At 55.1% G+C, this 14,841-nt stretch overlaps 4 protein-coding genes across 4 annotated transcripts; 2 read left to right on the top strand and 2 right to left on the bottom strand.

The window, feature by feature from the left end:
• Positions 1 to 835: 835 nt before the first annotated feature.
• Positions 836 to 8,423, top strand: CC84DRAFT_1144934 (uncharacterized protein). The gene is made up of 4 exons (XM_018176483.1): positions 836 to 5,663; positions 5,712 to 5,842; positions 5,893 to 7,421; positions 7,469 to 8,423. Exons 1-4 carry the CDS (start codon positions 1,050 to 1,052, stop codon positions 8,134 to 8,136), a joined length of 6,942 nt encoding a protein of 2,313 aa, XP_018035880.1. The 5' UTR covers positions 836 to 1,049; the 3' UTR covers positions 8,137 to 8,423.
• Positions 8,424 to 8,428: 5 nt separating this feature from the next.
• Positions 8,429 to 10,100, bottom strand: CC84DRAFT_1164031 (P-loop containing nucleoside triphosphate hydrolase protein). The gene is made up of 6 exons (XM_018178396.1): positions 9,971 to 10,100; positions 9,893 to 9,921; positions 9,825 to 9,839; positions 9,270 to 9,726; positions 8,850 to 9,162; positions 8,429 to 8,785 (listed from the first exon to the last, which is right to left on the bottom strand). The coding sequence occupies exons 1-6, from the start codon at positions 9,997 to 9,999 to the stop codon at positions 8,513 to 8,515; spliced, it is 1,116 nt and encodes a 371-aa protein (XP_018035879.1). The 5' UTR covers positions 10,000 to 10,100; the 3' UTR covers positions 8,429 to 8,512.
• Positions 10,101 to 10,220: 120 nt separating this feature from the next.
• CC84DRAFT_1144926 (uncharacterized protein) lies at positions 10,221 to 11,934 on the top strand (the record flags this gene model as incomplete). Its single annotated transcript, XM_018176482.1, has 1 exon — positions 10,221 to 11,934. The coding sequence occupies exon 1, from the start codon at positions 10,321 to 10,323 to the stop codon at positions 11,932 to 11,934; it is 1,614 nt and encodes a 537-aa protein (XP_018035878.1). The 5' UTR covers positions 10,221 to 10,320.
• A 388-nt stretch (positions 11,935 to 12,322) lies between these two features.
• CC84DRAFT_1118719 (uncharacterized protein) lies at positions 12,323 to 13,778 on the bottom strand. The gene is made up of 2 exons (XM_018175528.1): positions 13,429 to 13,778; positions 12,323 to 13,374 (listed from the first exon to the last, which is right to left on the bottom strand). The coding sequence occupies exons 1-2, from the start codon at positions 13,698 to 13,700 to the stop codon at positions 12,588 to 12,590; spliced, it is 1,059 nt and encodes a 352-aa protein (XP_018035877.1). The 5' UTR covers positions 13,701 to 13,778; the 3' UTR covers positions 12,323 to 12,587.
• Positions 13,779 to 14,841: the final 1,063 nt, after the last annotated feature.

The following is a 14,841-nucleotide window of genomic DNA, read 5'->3' as shown; positions in this document are numbered from 1 at the left end:
CTAAGGTTGTCCTAACCGCGGTAAAATCTGCCTCCTCGGCCAAAAAATGCTGAACCCCTTAAGAACTCGGCGTCAAATTGCTGTTGCCCATCAGTTTCTGCCGGTCAAGGAGCATGCTATTGACAGTCGCGCCAGCTTTGACCCCGAATACTGCTATTTTGCCAGAGATCTTTTCTGCTTGATGTCATTGTCTAAAACACTGTGAGAAGAGCAATTGCTTGCGGGTGACACAAAATGGGTAGTCTGGAAGTCAGGCAGTGCGTGAGCTTGCGCCTTTGTCGCATCCCAATGAGACTACTACAGATGCGTATGGAGCAGAAGTTGACATGAAACACGGAAAGGTGCTCTGAGCCTTGTACAAGTACTTTTGCAGGATGAGCGATGAGCCACATTGATGTGGCACACCGAAATCCATTGGTGGGGTATGCCGTTGACCCATTTCTAGGATTCCTCAAGCAAGTCACCTAACATGTTCAAGTACGATCAAAAGGCGCTGTCATGTTATGGAAGGCTTCCTCCGAGCTTGGCAACCGATACTGCCCGATGGAATGGTGGCTGTATACTAGCCCCCACGCCTCGCATTCCGCACGCATGGGACAAGCCCAGACGAAGGCAAGAGTGGTATACGCATAATCGATGGCTAGGCTCCATGCACCGCGGAGGGATAGGGAACAAAGCGCACGCTGCAATGCGCGGTCGTATTGTTCCGTTGTTCTTTGTTGGTGATGGTGAAAGCGATGCGACGCGGGAGCAGGGAGCAGCTCAAGCTCGGGCCGGCTGCCAAGCGATTTCTCGTGAGCGCAGCTTTGGAGAGAAACTGTCTATCAAACCCACGCGACCGCGACTCACCCCACCCAACAGCATCTCATACGCGTGCGACAGCGCGTCAATCGTCTCGGGACCTTTGACCTTGCACGCCCCCACGCCAGACCGGTTGACTTGTCGACACCCACGGTCCTACGTCACCCGCGCGCGTTGCATGCACCTCCCCGCAGCTTTCTTCGAGCCTCACGCAAACTCGCTCTCTTTGCGATAAAGAGAGTGCAGTCATGGCTCCCGCCGGCAAGCGAAAGCGCGGCGACCGCAGCTATTCCTACGACGAAGAGCATTCGAGCCGCCCGTCGCCGCACCGCCCGCAGAACCTCGCCATGGCTAGCCCGCAGCAGAGCAACTCGCCGCGAGGCGGACGGCGAGGCAGCCGTGGGCGCGGTGGCTACAGCAACAACGGCACTCACAACCCAGGCTCTGCGCAACAGTCGCCGACGACCATGCAACCGCCTGCAAACACCCCCCAGCAGACGGCACCGAGACCCGCGCCGGCCACACCCTCGCAATCGCCCGCGCCGCCCAAAGAGCCGCCCTTCAAGCCAGCATCGCGCGATGTCCCCGAAAGCAACGAGTACCTGACGCCCGAGCGTGTCCTCCAATGGAATGCCGCGGCTCGCAGTGCCGTGGTCCAGGCTGCCATCGCAGCGCAGCAGGCAGGCGACGGCTTCAATCTCAACATCATCTTCTTCGAGATCATACATGCGGCCGGCGAGGGGCTCATGGCTCCGGCTGAGCTCGGATCTGTCGTTCGCGACATCGTCACTGCTCCGACTGACGACCTAATCGACCCCGTGGTCCACTTCTTGGATTGCATAAGTTCATACGCAGAGCTCGACCCCAAGCGCGAGGATGTCAAGAAGACCCAGCCGATACAACACCTGTTGATCGCGACAGAGATTGATCCAAACCAGATGCGCCGGCAACTCGAGGAAAAACTACTGGAGCAGACGGAGCTGGTTCGCGGCACTTTCCACGTCAAGGGAGTTCGTGCGACCACCAAGGCCATGTATCAACAAGCCAACTACAATCTTCTACGAGAGGAGACCGAAGGTTACTCTAAGCTCATGACGGAATACTTCACCACCGTCAACAGCGAGCCTCCGCGACACGATGTTGTCTCCGATACCTTCGAGCGAGTGAACGCCCTCATTGGAACCTTTGACCTTGATGTCGGCAGGGTCCTTGACGTCACGCTGGATGTTTTCGCGAACCTTCTCGTCAAACACTACAGATTCTTCATCAAATACCTACGAGTCAGTACCTGGTGGCCAACCCAACTCGGCACCGACAATGTTGAGTGGCAGGAACCCGATGTGAAGACACTACCCAATTGGGCGCTGCCTACATCGCAGAATTGGTACTATACCGATGAGGAGAAGGAAGAGCAGCTACGCCTTCGCGAACTCCGTGATGTAAAATTCTGGCAGCGAGTGAAAGAATTGGGCGAGAGGAATGCCATCAAGGCCTTCTTTGAGCTTGGTGCTCGCCCTATTACTAGGACTCTTCGCGAATCGGACAAATCGAACCCAGACACTTCGCTCGTCAGCAAAAAGAGCGCGACGCAGGAATGGGTCGATCAATGGATAGAAGAGACTGGAACACTGCCTCCGCTTGGGAACGAAGTCGCTGCTCAGCTTCTTGGCTTCAAGCTGCAGTTCTATGCCTCCAACCTACGTGATCCCAGCGACGTCTTGCCAGACAACCTGATTTACCTGGCCGCACTGCTTATCAAAATCGGTTTCATCTCCATAACGGACCTCTGGGGGCACCTTTACCCCCAAGCGGAAGATTTGGAAAAGCTTCAGGCAAAGCTCAAAGCCGAGAAGGAAGAGAAGGAAGCAAAGCGGAAAGGAAAGACTGCAAACGCTTTGACTATGGCTGGCGCGCTGTCCGACGATACCCCCGCTGTACCCGCTGTTTCTCGGTTACGAGACGCCGAGAACAAGCCCTCGTCTAGACCGGAAACTGAACGAAACACACCTGCTCAATCCGATGAGGAGCCCAAACCCGCTTTGCCAGAACCCGTAGACCAAAAGGTAGCGCTTTTGCGAAGTCTTCTCTGCATAGGTGCTATTCCGGAGGCGTTGTTCACCCTCGGAACAAACAAATGGATGCTGGAGCTGTACCCCGACCTACACTCACACATCTTCCGACTGGCCCACCATTCCCTCAGCAAAGTTTACGAAGCATCTCGACCCGTTCCACTAAACACAGTGCCTGTCTCTACCAAGGGTGCCATTCCGAATGCGGCCACACGTGCTAGCGAGTATGTACCGCGACGGACTCTTCGATGGGCGAAACCTGAGCTCAAGGACGCCGGTGATGGCATAGACTACCGATTTTATTGGGACGACTGGGCCGATAACGTGCCTGTTTGCCAGTCCGTGGACGATGTATTCCTACTCTGTCAGTCCTGGCTAGGCATGATAGGTCCTGAGTGCGGAAGGGACGTCTTGCTTCTGACCAAACTTGCTCGGATCGGACGAAAGAACATCATCGACGATCCGTCTGCCCAGAATATGAAGCGTTGGTCAGATCTCCTCGCCACCTTCCTCGTGCCTGCTCTCACCTTTACCGGCGAAAACCCTGGTGCCGTCAATGAAATGTGGGAACTTCTTAAGCATTTCGACACAGCGACACGATACACGATTTACCATCAATGGGAGCAGTCCTTCAAACCGGTCATGAAGACAGCTTTCGCAGAAGTGATTTACAAGACCAACCAGATACTGAATCGGGTCGCCAACACCAACCTAGGGCAAATGGGTAGAGCCATAGCAAAGCTCGCCAACACTTGCCCTGTTAAGGTTTTCAAACAGACACTGGAGCGAGGGCAACAATACGTCAACATGATCAAGGCTCTTGTGCGATGCAGTCACTATCTCACTCAGCTAGGCTACGACTGCCTCACTTACTCGCTTGTTGTCCAAATCACTGCCGGGAACAAGCCGACGATACAGAGCGATGGAATGCTGACAGAAGGTTGGCTGAAGAATGCAGCAAGCTTCGTCGGCCAAGTCTACAAGGAGTACTCCAAGTATATGGATCCCAAACCTATCCTGGAATACATCAGCACTCAGCTACTCAACCGCGAGGGGGAGTTGTTCGTCATGAAAGTTTTCGAAGAATTGATTACCCATATGGGCGGTGTCAAGATTCCTGGCGTTATGGCGGAGGCCAAGGTCATTGCACTCTTCGCCGGACCTCGTTTACGCAAATTCACCCTCAAATCACTGAGTGACGACCGGTACAGCGGTGGTTTCCAGAAGCCTGCCGAGCGCCTCATGAATCATTTCAGAGAATCAGGTCTTGCAGCGCCCATACTCATTGCCCTGGCGGACCAAGTTCAAGCGTACCTCTACCGTGAGAACCAACGCAAAGTTCCTGACAAGGTTGTCTTGTTCAATTACGACAACCTCAAGCTCAACTTCATCCAATTCCTCGACTTTCTCCGTCATCATCTCAACACCGAGGAGTTCGACAAACAGATTCCTGGACTTGTCGAATTGATGTCCGAGTATTACCTAGACACGGATCTCGCCTTTCAAATCTCTCGCGACAGCATAACCGCTAAAGCGAACGACTTTCGGCTGCGATCTCGGGCACCTGTTGAGAAGGTCTCCGGTGGTGATGCGATCATGGAAGATGCAACCCCGACAGAAAGCGGTACCACGAAAGAAACTCCTGCTGTCGCTGCGGCCGGCATTGAAGATGTGGAGATGGGTGAAGCCACGACTTCTGGCACGATCAGTGGCGATCAAACAAAGCCGCGTGAAGGTTACGTCACGGTTCCCAAGTCGAATGCGGAAATTGATATGTTGGTGTCGAAACTTAAAGCAACTCTGCCAGGAAGGTTTGGAAGCCATCCCTGTCTTCCCTTTCTTGTTACATTTTGGCAACTTTCTTTGAAGGATGTCCAAGACCCTAAAATGGCCTTACTCAAGCGCCTATATCAGGACGCTAAGGACAGCACTTTCAAGGATGCCACAAAGAACGATGGGCGTCGCACGAACACAACTGTCGATAAGGTCCGCGAAGCAAGGGCAGAGGCTGACCAAGTTATGGTCGAGTTTGAGGAATTTGGCAAACAGTCTCAACTCATCCAGTCTAGTCTGCAAGAAGAGATGCATTTCTGGTTTTCCGACGTTCCTTCCATGGACCCGACTCTACACATGACGCTTCTGCAGGATTGCTTTCTCGCACGCGCTCGCATGTCTTTGCAGGACGCTCAGTTCAGCGCTTCCATGCTGTTCTTCATGCATAAATCCAAGGTACCGAAATTCCGCCTGATCAAGGTACTGGACGATTTATTCAACACTGGGCGACTTTCTGCAATGTTTTTCTCTATGAGCGAGGACGAGTCCAAGAACGTCGGCCGATTCATGAACGACATACTTCAAGAGTTGGGTCGCTGGCACAGCAGCGAGCGCATATACAAACAATTCGAATGTGTAAAGGTCTTCAACGACGAAGGCCGGCCGAAAAACCCGGACTCTTTCCTAAAGTATACCGAATTCCGATTGCTGCTTGGCAAATGGCACAACAAGATGCATGATGCTTTGCACGGATGCCTGCGGCACGGAGACTTAGGTGATAAGCATCTGAAAACAACAGCACAGTACACCGAGCTACGAAACTCCATCAACATTCTGAAAGCTGTAGCACCCTCATTCCCCAGGATGCGCGAGAATGCTACCTCGCTCCAAGAAGATCTCATCCACTACGCAGATGAGAAGATGGAAGAGCGTGCAGACATTCGCGTTGCAGCGACTTCGCTCCAATCCGAATTCATAAAAAGACAAAAGACCTTGCGAAGCCACACCATGTTTGTCACAGTACGCTCATCTATTCTATATTGATTGGCTTTTCTAACACGTAAACAGGGAAAGGAAGATCCAAAGGAGTCGACACCCGCTCGTGCTGCGACACCCGCCTCGAAGACCACTGACCAAGATACTGGATCCAAGAAGCTCAGTGCTGCGGCTGAAGCTTTCCAGCCCAAGCCTTCTACAACGTAAGATGAACGCCCTTTTCAGAAAGAACACCACTGACATGCCGACTTAGAAACGGAATCACCAGCTCTGCAAGCGAGAAGAGTGCATCTGACGAACGAAAGGCAACCCACTCTGTTAGCTCCATGTCACGCGTGAACGGAAATGATACGGCTCGACCTTCACGAGCTTCTGAACAGTCGGCATCCTCGCAGTTCCAAGGTAGAGACAGCGCGAAGCGATTGGGACATGGTCCGGGTTCAGCTTCCGCAAACCTTTCCCCGGTACCCCCAAGGCCAGACAGCAGAGGAGGTTACCAAGCGCAACAGTCCAGTCGGGCTGGACACAACCTACCGACAAGACCCGATACTCAACCTCTGCGACCCAGGCCGAACGATCGCCCAAGCCATCCCCCAGTGGAATACAATCAAAGCCACGGGCGCCATGAAACGAGGACCAACGGCCCAAGTGAGTATGGACGTCTTGAGCGACCGGGCGCTCTACGAGGCCGCTCAGCGTCTCCTGGCCATCACTCGCGTCCGAGATCACAAGACAGGGCAGCTGCTGTAGGCGATCGCCAGGAGTGGGCTGGACGCGAAGCTCGCGAATACGAAGACCGTTCTGTACGAGGACCACCTGTACCACGAGACGCACGTGGTGGCCCGCTCGATAGGAACGCCCAGTATGCGGATAACCTTCGAGACCATCGAGACAATCGCGATCAGCGGGACTATAGGACGAGGGACTCTACGCGTGAGCGAACCGACAGTCGAGGTCCTGCACCATTGCCGACGACACCAGCCGATAATCGAGGTCGTCTGCATGCGGGTTCTAATATGGCACCGAATGAGGCACCCGCTCATCGACGCGATGCTCCCGGTCATCACAATGAACGCGGTCCCCTTCCGCCACGTCCAACAATCCATACTGACACCCCGGGACCCAGCGTCAATCCGGCACGTGCAGCATTGATAGAGCAAGGAGACAGCCTCGACCGCGGGCCACCTCCACGATCTGCGTACTCGAAAGACGACCGCATCAACCCCGAGCGTGCTGCATTCATCCCAGATGATCGCAGCAGGAACACTCCTGTTCGGTCGGATCGCGACAGTCGTGATCCTCGAGCCCCTTTCGATAAGGAAGGAGACCGACACGGGCGTGACGGACGAAGCTCGTTTATTGAGGGTGATCGTCATGGACGCGATTCCCGAGCGGCGTACGCGAAGGAAGATCAAATTAGGACTCCTGGCGGAAGACCGGATCGGGACGTTCGCTCTGATGACCGCGATTTGCGCAGAGGACCAGGATCAGACCGACATGATGAGCGCCCTCCCGCTGCGTACTATGGAAACCACAACCGTCCGGAGTATCGTGACGAGCGATCTCAGGCTCAACCATACCCTACTTCTCGCGACCGGCGTGATGAGTTTTCCAGCAACGCTCCCACCGGACCACGCAGCGGCCGTGATGGCATCAGTTCCTCGCACGTATCGCGTGAGATGTTCCAACCCTCTCAGTCGTCTCGACCAGTGGCATCACGTCAGGACCCAAGTTATGGAAGGTTGAACCAACCAGCCGAGTCGATCCCCTCAGGCCCAAGGAGTAAGTACGGCCAGTTCGAAAATATAGTCGGCCACTAACCGTTTTAGACCCATCGTCAGACAGCCGTGACATGCGATCACATCCATCAACGTCGAACCCAAACGCTACTCCGGTAACACCTCAGTCGACAGGCGTTCATCCGAGCCGCATGGGTTTGGTGAATAGTTTTGATGGTGCGCGTGGCCCGACTGGTCCACCGCCGCCACCCCTGCAGACTGACATCTCGAACGCACCTAGTGGTCCTCGGGGCTCTGGACGTACACCGTTGCCCTCGCCTTCAACCCGTGGGCCACCGACCGGCCCAGCTGGTCCAGATCGCCATGTCCGCCGACAGGACAGTCGCACTGCACTGGGAGCTATCAACAACGTCCTTGCGCAGAGCGGTCAGACTCAGGCTTCGCCGCCTGCTGCTCCGGCGCCCGTTGAGCGGTCGGGGGAACGGAGCCATCGAAAGAGTGAGAGGAGCAGAGATGACGAGCGCAAAGGTGATGAGAGGCCGCGAGAGAAGAGGGATAGCAGTCGACGGGACCGCACCGAGCGCGAACCACGCACTGAGCGGGATGGTTCACACCGCGAGAGGAGCGAAAGGAGTGACCGAGACCGCCGAGGCGACGATCGGAGGAAAGAAGATCGAGAGCGCGACCGCAAAGGCGAGAAGCGATCGCGGGAACCGACGGATCAGCCGCATGGGGAGACGAAGCGCTCCCGGCGTTGAAGCAGCACTAACCTGGTGACTGGCTTATACATTTTGCACACTTTTCCTTTTTGTTTTGTTCATCGAGTTTCTGCTCGTTTACGGTGTGTACTTGAAGGCAATTTGCATGCATAGCGATGGCGTATGTTTGGGATCATTGGGAGATACCCGTCTGGAGATCTGGAGGCATTCTCGGCGCTTGGGCACGTTTGGGTATCCCGAGGCTATATCGGTGATGGGAGCGAGACTTGCACATGTAGTATAGTGAAAAGGAAGCGCGGAAGAGTAAATGAATGTAACAACACGTCATCATCATGGATTCCGTTCCGCTGTGCACACTTCTTCTATGTACAACGAATGATTTGATTGATTGTACCCCAGTTGCGTTGCGACTGAATTAAGCTCTGTAACTCGAAATGATACTCACAACATCCTCGTCCGCAACTACGTGCCCTAGTCCGACCCGCTGCGGCACGTGTTTCGCGCTCGCACCCCACACCATCGCGTACTTGAACGTCTCCTTGAGTGTCCGGTGGATCTGGTCGCACACATCCTCGATGGTGCTGCCCGTCCGCACAATCAGCGCCTCGCTGAAGTCGGGATCCACGCCCTGGCGCTTTGTGTAGATGCGCATGAGCTGCAGCGTCTGCCAGCACCGCTCGACAACGTCCTGTACGCGTCAGCCTAGCCCCTCTACAACCACTATTCCCGCCGCGAGCGAGACAAAGACATACCTGTATCCCCAAATCAAGCTCGCAACTCATAACAACCGTATGCGGCTCCCTCGCCAACTCGCGCAGATGCTGCAGCGAGATCGCATCGACCTTGTTGTACGCATACAAGCACTTGATGTACTTTCTATGCGGCGCCATGATGGTGTCGATGAAGTCGTCGACGGTGGCGTTCTCGTCGCGGACGAGGACGTCGCAGTTGAGGATCTTGTAGTCGCGTAGGATGTTGAAGACCATTTTCTCGTCGATGTTCTTGGGCGGGGATTGGAAGGTGATTTTCATGCCGCCGGCTTTCTTGGGCTTGAGGTAGATGTTGCTGAGGGGTGTTAGCTGTACGGAAGGGAAATAGTAGAGGAGAGGAGTAGAGGGGTAAGAGTAGACAGGAAAGGAAGACAACGGAGCACGAGACGAGGGGGGGTTTACGGTGGTTCACGGTTTAGTCGTATGCCTACGGCTTCGAGTTCTGCTTCGAGTAGGCGCCGCTGCTCGGCCTTCTTCGTTGCATCCAACACCATGAGGATCATATCGCTCGTCTTCGCGGCGGAGATGACTTGTCTTCCTCTTCCCTTGCCCTCAGCGGCGCCTTCAATGATACCAGGCAGATCGAGGATTTGAATCTCTGCACCGCCGTACTCCAGGACACCGGGGATGGCGGTCAATGTGGTGAAGGAATATGCAGCGATTTCGGATTTGGTCTTTGTGATTTTGGATAGGAAGGTTGACTTTCCGACTGAGGGGAAGCCGACGAGGGCTATGCGGGCGTCGCCGCTTTTCGAGACATCGAAGCCCTGACCCCCGCCGCCTCCTGCGCCAGGGGCGGGCTCGAGTAATTGGGCGCGGAGACGGGCGAGTTTGCCTTTGAGGAGACCGAGATGATATTCTGGGTGAGTAATTTAGCGCACGTGATATGGACATCTTCACGGGCTATTGTCGGTGCTAGAGGAGGGTGGGTGCTACGTCGATCCCTGGGAGCCATACCTGTCGCCTTGTTCTCTGCCACTTGTTAGTACCTGTTCGCTCGATCCACTTCTGATATTCGTTCTTACTCTGCGTCCTCGCCATCTCCGTCTCGATCCTGCGGGGCGTCAGTGCGCTCTCCACACAAAAACTTCAGAACACCATACTCCTTGATCTTCTCCGTGATGTTCACCATCTTGTCGGTATTGCTTTCCCTCTCTTGTCCTCGAAGGAAATTATAACGTATCACAAAGAGCAGAGTGGACCCCGCGGCTGCTGTTGGTGTATGATATCGCGATCGAAGTGGCTTGGTGTTGAAGTCGCCGCAGACCCCACTTCGGGCATAGCGTGGCACAAGCGAGCCAGACAATCGTGCGCGAGGCTTCAAGACGTCATCACATGTTTTGCGCGCGGCGGCGCCACGTTTGACAGCACCGTAAATAACCCACTTGTGCCATGTGTTTCATAGCGACAGCTTCGTTTTATTTCGTTTCTGTTTTGTTCGACGCAGCCAAGCATGATACCCTCTAACCTCTGGCCTCACACCCACCACGATGTCACCCGGTTTTACCACGAACAGTATGCAAAGGACGTTCAGGCTGGCAAATACCAGCCAATTTTGTATCCGTGGGATACCCTTGCGGTTCTCTTGGTCATCATATACATGTTGATTCCACATCAAAATCGGGCATGGCTACGAAAGGCAAGGTTCTTTATCTTCGCGATCAACCTCATGTATACGGCGTACTTGATCAAGAATGTAAGAGCGAAGGGTGTTGCGAACACTCTGGGAATAGGGCTCATCGCTGCATGGGGCACGATGTACATTCTGGCAGTCATTGTATGCAATGACCCGCAGCGGGACTTCATGAGGATCGAGAGGACCGAAGGCATGTTTAGTTCGGACAGAGCACCAGTCAACGGCACACAAAATGGCAATGCAAGAACAACTAGCAATAGCGAGGATAGCAACGGCGTACTAAAAGATCTCCCAGAGACAAAGGAATCCCTCGGTCCCTCCCGGCGCCACGGCGAATTCGCCTGGCAAGCCTACCCCTCCACGCCCTTCATCGAGCGCCTCGACTGGGTCCTCGACCTCTTCGCCAACTTCCGCGGCGCAAACTGGAACTGGCGCACAATCAGCACGCCTCCGCCTCCCAAGCCCGTCCAAGAGCAACTTCTGCGCAACTCCGTCCTCCAGCCGAAATACAACTTCCGCACGCACCCCTCTCAAAGCCGCACCTACCCCACGCGTCGCGAAATGCTCATCGGGAATACAAAGACACTCGTCACAGGGTACTTGATCCTCGACCTCATCAAGACTATAGCAAGCCACGACCCGTACTTCTGGGGCTACATCGACCGCGCACCAGCCCCGTACCTCCCCGCCTTCCTCCTCAACTCACCCGTCCTAATTCACGCCCTGCGTCTCGTAATCTGCCAGTTCGGCATAAAATGGGCGCTGGAATCCCTCTTCGCGCTCTCGCCGCTCTTCTTCTCCGGCGTGCTCGGGCCCGCCGTCCTCGGCGCCCGCGCAGAGCCCTGGATCTACCCCTCGACGTGGGGGTCGTACGCGCTGGTGTTGGACAACGGCCTCGCGGGATGGTGGTCCGGGTGGTGGCACCAGACGTTCCGGTTTGCGTTTGAGCAGCCGAGCAGGAAGGCGATTGAGGTGCTGGGGTGGAATCCTAAAGGCCTAGCAGCGAGGGCGCTGCAGTTGGTGGTTGCGTTTGGGCTGAGCGGGGCGCTGCATGCGAGCGGGAGTGTGACGTGCCATGGGGCTACGTTCCCGCTGCGAGGACCGATGCAGTACTTTTTGCTACAGGCTGCGGCGTGTTTTGTAGAAGGGGTTCTCCGGCAGGGTCTAGCGGGGAGCAGGGTTACGAGGAGCATGCCACAGTGGGTGAAGAGGACGCTGACCTTTGTGTATGTGCATGTGTGGCACTATCATACGGCGCACTTGCTGTGCGATGATTTTGCGAGAGGTGGCGTGTGGCTGTTTGAACCTTGCCCGGTTTCGCTTTTCCGCGGACTAGGATTTGGCGCTGAGGGCGATGGGTGGTTGGCTATAGAGGCGCTGCCGTCGTGGCATCGTGGCGATACGTGGTACAAGACGGGGATCACATTCTAGTGATACTAGTTATCTTAGACTTGATGTAGCAATACATTCCTGTATACATGGTGCAGGGTGAAAGCATCTGTAGTAGTTCAGTTCGGAAACTGAACACGACATGTTCCTGGGATGTTGCTCACGCATGAAGCGGAGTTCTGTTCAGCTCCGAAGCGACTTTGAAGAGGGTGCGACATGTTCAACATGTTGCTGCACTATCCACCATGTGTCAGCAATTGAACCCGAATGAACGGAATCTCTCGACAGCCCAGGTCTCCATGTTTGGTCCTCACGCGCAGTGTTCCGCGGTTGATGGCTCCCATTAGCGTTGGGTAGGACCCTTACGTCGCGTGGGCCCCCTGTCATCCCACGTCAATTCCACATCATCAGGTCCCAAGTCAAGTCTGAGCTCAGTCTTCAAATTGTAATATATACACAACGAACCTCCAGAAGCCGACATCAGGTCGATTCCCTTGGCATTACTATTAAACCATACATGCGATTCACACAGTACGCCAACTTCCCAAACACATCATGCTTTTACAATTGCGAACTCCCAGAACCTCGACCGCGGAAAATGGTATGCGCAGCGCATCTAACCCAATATGCCGTTACCAGCCCGCGCTAGGCCTTCTTCGTAACGGCGTGTAAAACATGTGTCGCAATAGCCCAACCTAGCGAACCTTTTTGGGCTCCTCGGGCTCATACTTCCTGTCATCGGAGCCTTCGACTTCGGTGATCATCTTGTCGACGTCCTGATTCTGCTTTTTCCATGTGGACTGGCACATCTTGAGTTCCTTCTGGAAGAGCTCGTCGGCTGGTTTTCTGTAGCTGCCCCCGAGGCGGTCCCACAGCGTGGTGAACTGGCCGTAGTTGAAGTTGAAGTAAAGATGGTGCATGGTGTGGCACGCGGCGCCGTTGATGATGGGGTTTTCAGCGACGTACTCGCCGTCGTGGATGAGGACGGTCCAGATATTGATGAAGACGAAGAGGAAGACGTAGGCGAACTTCTGGAGCGGGAACAAGAAGGGGTAGATGTGGTACGGGAGGCCCTGCGCGTAGCCGTCAAGCGGGTGGAACGCGTGCGAGGCGTAAGGCGTCGGCATGATCCACTTGTGATGAGGCTTGTGGAGGCGCTTGTAGACGAGCGGGTGGTGCAGGCCTCGGTGGATCCAATATATGCAGAAATCGGTGAACATGAAGAAGAAGGGGAATTGCATGTAGTTGTACCACATGCCCGGCGCCTCATGGAAGCTGTCGTAGATCTTCGAGTGTCCGCGGACTTCGAGGAGGAAGAGCGGGGCGGTAAAGACAGCCATTACGGGGAGGGCGATGTTGGTCTGGCGCATCTCGAGGCTGATCTGGTTCTTGAGGTATTTGGGGTGATTGAAGGTTGCCTTGTCAAAGACGAAGACGTACGAAAGGGTAGCGAAGACATAGTAGATGACGAGGCCGAAGACCCTGAGTGCGGTGTCAGTTGCGCTGGAGTCACAGAGTGCTGGAGCAAGGGCGTACCAGGTGATGAGGAACAAAGTCAGCAGCTGTCGGCGCCAGTCGTCGCGAGGCCATTGGCTCATGTAGGCATCCTTGCCGGGCGTAAAGCTCAGGTACTGGCTTGCCGGCTCATATGTCCACGTGTGTTGCGCCGCGTACGCAGCGGTGGTGGGCACTTCCTTCAAGCTCGGATATGTGCCATTGGGGGCAAGACCAGGGGTCTTTGCGGGCAAAAAAGTCGCATAGAGGGGATCGAACAGGAAGGTGTCAAAAGCTTCGAGGACAAGATCCATGGCGGGCGATGCTGTCGCGGCGAGCAGCCGCTTGGTATGCGCGTCCGATTATTTGGCTTCGGGCAGCTGTAATAAGACAAGTTTCGATGCGGGAAGGAGCGAATTGGCCAGGGCGCTTTCCTCCGCGAAAGACGCCTGCGCGAGACGGGCTGCAACACTACCGACGAAAGAGGGACAGCAGGGGAATAGGGAGTGCTACGAGGACGGCTTCTCAGTATTAAGCAAGATGCGCATCTAGCCTCAGGCACAGACAACTGGGGCGCTAAGCCTTAAAGCCGTCAATTTCGATCGCCAGGTGGAGAACAACGCTGGTGCAGCGGCCAATAGATGCGCCCAATTGTCCCCACCTTCCTCGCCTGCGGACCTTCAGCACAGATCCAGGTCACCTCATCCTCGTCAGCTACTTGCCTTTTCATCGCCTCATCATCGTCCAGTCCGTTCCGCACCGGCCGGTACATAAAAAGGGGGCGCGGAAAGGGCCTGACAACCGTTCGACGCGTACAAAGATCTCACACCGCCTCTATATTTCTGCCACAATGAGTCTGCGACTGGGCACCCTGCGCGACCGCGTATTCACGTGACCAAACATCCCGGCATCCCCGCATTTCCATTACATGAAGTTATATCTTATCTGATCGATCGATTAGATGGACTCTGATCAAACCGATTACTTTCTCGACAGTTTTTTCTTCACCACTAGTGCAAAAGGAGACACAAGAGGGGCTGATCCGTCTTACCTTGACGTGAATAGTCTTCGGCGGCTGTCATAAGACTGGCCCATACCTCAAAAGCCGCCGTACTCTTCGGGGCAGCTACCCAAGAAGAGCGCATGTCAAGATCATGAAGATGGCCTCGATCGAAGGAGCAACTACGCAGGTCCGGGAATCTGACATAGCGGTCCCTGCGTCACCCGGTGAACACGCGTTCACACAAGTTGGGTCCCCGGCGGCCCCGTTCATAGCATGCCATGCGGCGCTGATGTACGAGCGCTGATGTACGACGGCCTAAGTAGCACTCCGTGCACCGTCTCGGACTTAGGCCAACATGTGCTGCGTAGTCTGTATCCATGGGCCAGCCATCTGGGTTTCGGGCTTCTCGCCTTTTGCCTTTCCGCTCACTCGTAAAAATTTTTGCCTGATCA

Source organism: Paraphaeosphaeria sporulosa, assembly GCF_001642045.1.
Source record: "Paraphaeosphaeria sporulosa strain AP3s5-JAC2a unplaced genomic scaffold CC84scaffold_5, whole genome shotgun sequence".
Classification (NCBI taxonomy): domain Eukaryota; kingdom Fungi; phylum Ascomycota; class Dothideomycetes; order Pleosporales; family Didymosphaeriaceae; genus Paraphaeosphaeria; species Paraphaeosphaeria sporulosa.
Note: the sequence above shows the minus strand (reverse complement) of the source record. Positions and strands in the feature narration are given on the sequence as shown.

What these genes read in the sequence shown, in the direction of transcription:
- CC84DRAFT_1144934 (XM_018176483.1), top strand. Translation starts at nt 1,050, where the DNA reads ATGGCTCCCGCCGGCAAGCGAAAGCGCGGCGACCGCAGCTATTCCTAC. An exon ending in CAGCCCAAGCCTTCTACAAC is followed by an intron (nt 5,843 to 5,892) that starts GTAAGATGAACG and finishes ATGCCGACTTAG; the next exon opens with AAACGGAATCACCAGCTCTG. An exon ending in GATCCCCTCAGGCCCAAGGA is followed by an intron (nt 7,422 to 7,468) that starts GTAAGTACGGCC and finishes TAACCGTTTTAG; the next exon opens with ACCCATCGTCAGACAGCCGT.
- CC84DRAFT_1164031 (XM_018178396.1), bottom strand. Translation starts at nt 9,999, where the DNA reads ATGGTGAACATCACGGAGAAGATCAAGGA. An exon ending in ATCACGGAGAAGATCAAGGA is followed by an intron (nt 9,922 to 9,970) that starts GTATGGTGTTCT and finishes GACGCCCCGCAG; the next exon opens with GATCGAGACGGAGATGGCGA. An exon ending in CGACTAAACCGTGAACCACC is followed by an intron (nt 9,163 to 9,269) that starts GTAAACCCCCCC and finishes AACACCCCTCAG; the next exon opens with CAACATCTACCTCAAGCCCA.
- CC84DRAFT_1118719 (XM_018175528.1), bottom strand. Translation starts at nt 13,700, where the DNA reads ATGGATCTTGTCCTCGAAGCTTTTGACACCTTCCTGTTCGATCCCCTC. An exon ending in ACTTTGTTCCTCATCACCTG is followed by an intron (nt 13,375 to 13,428) that starts GTACGCCCTTGC and finishes CACCGCACTCAG; the next exon opens with GGTCTTCGGCCTCGTCATCT.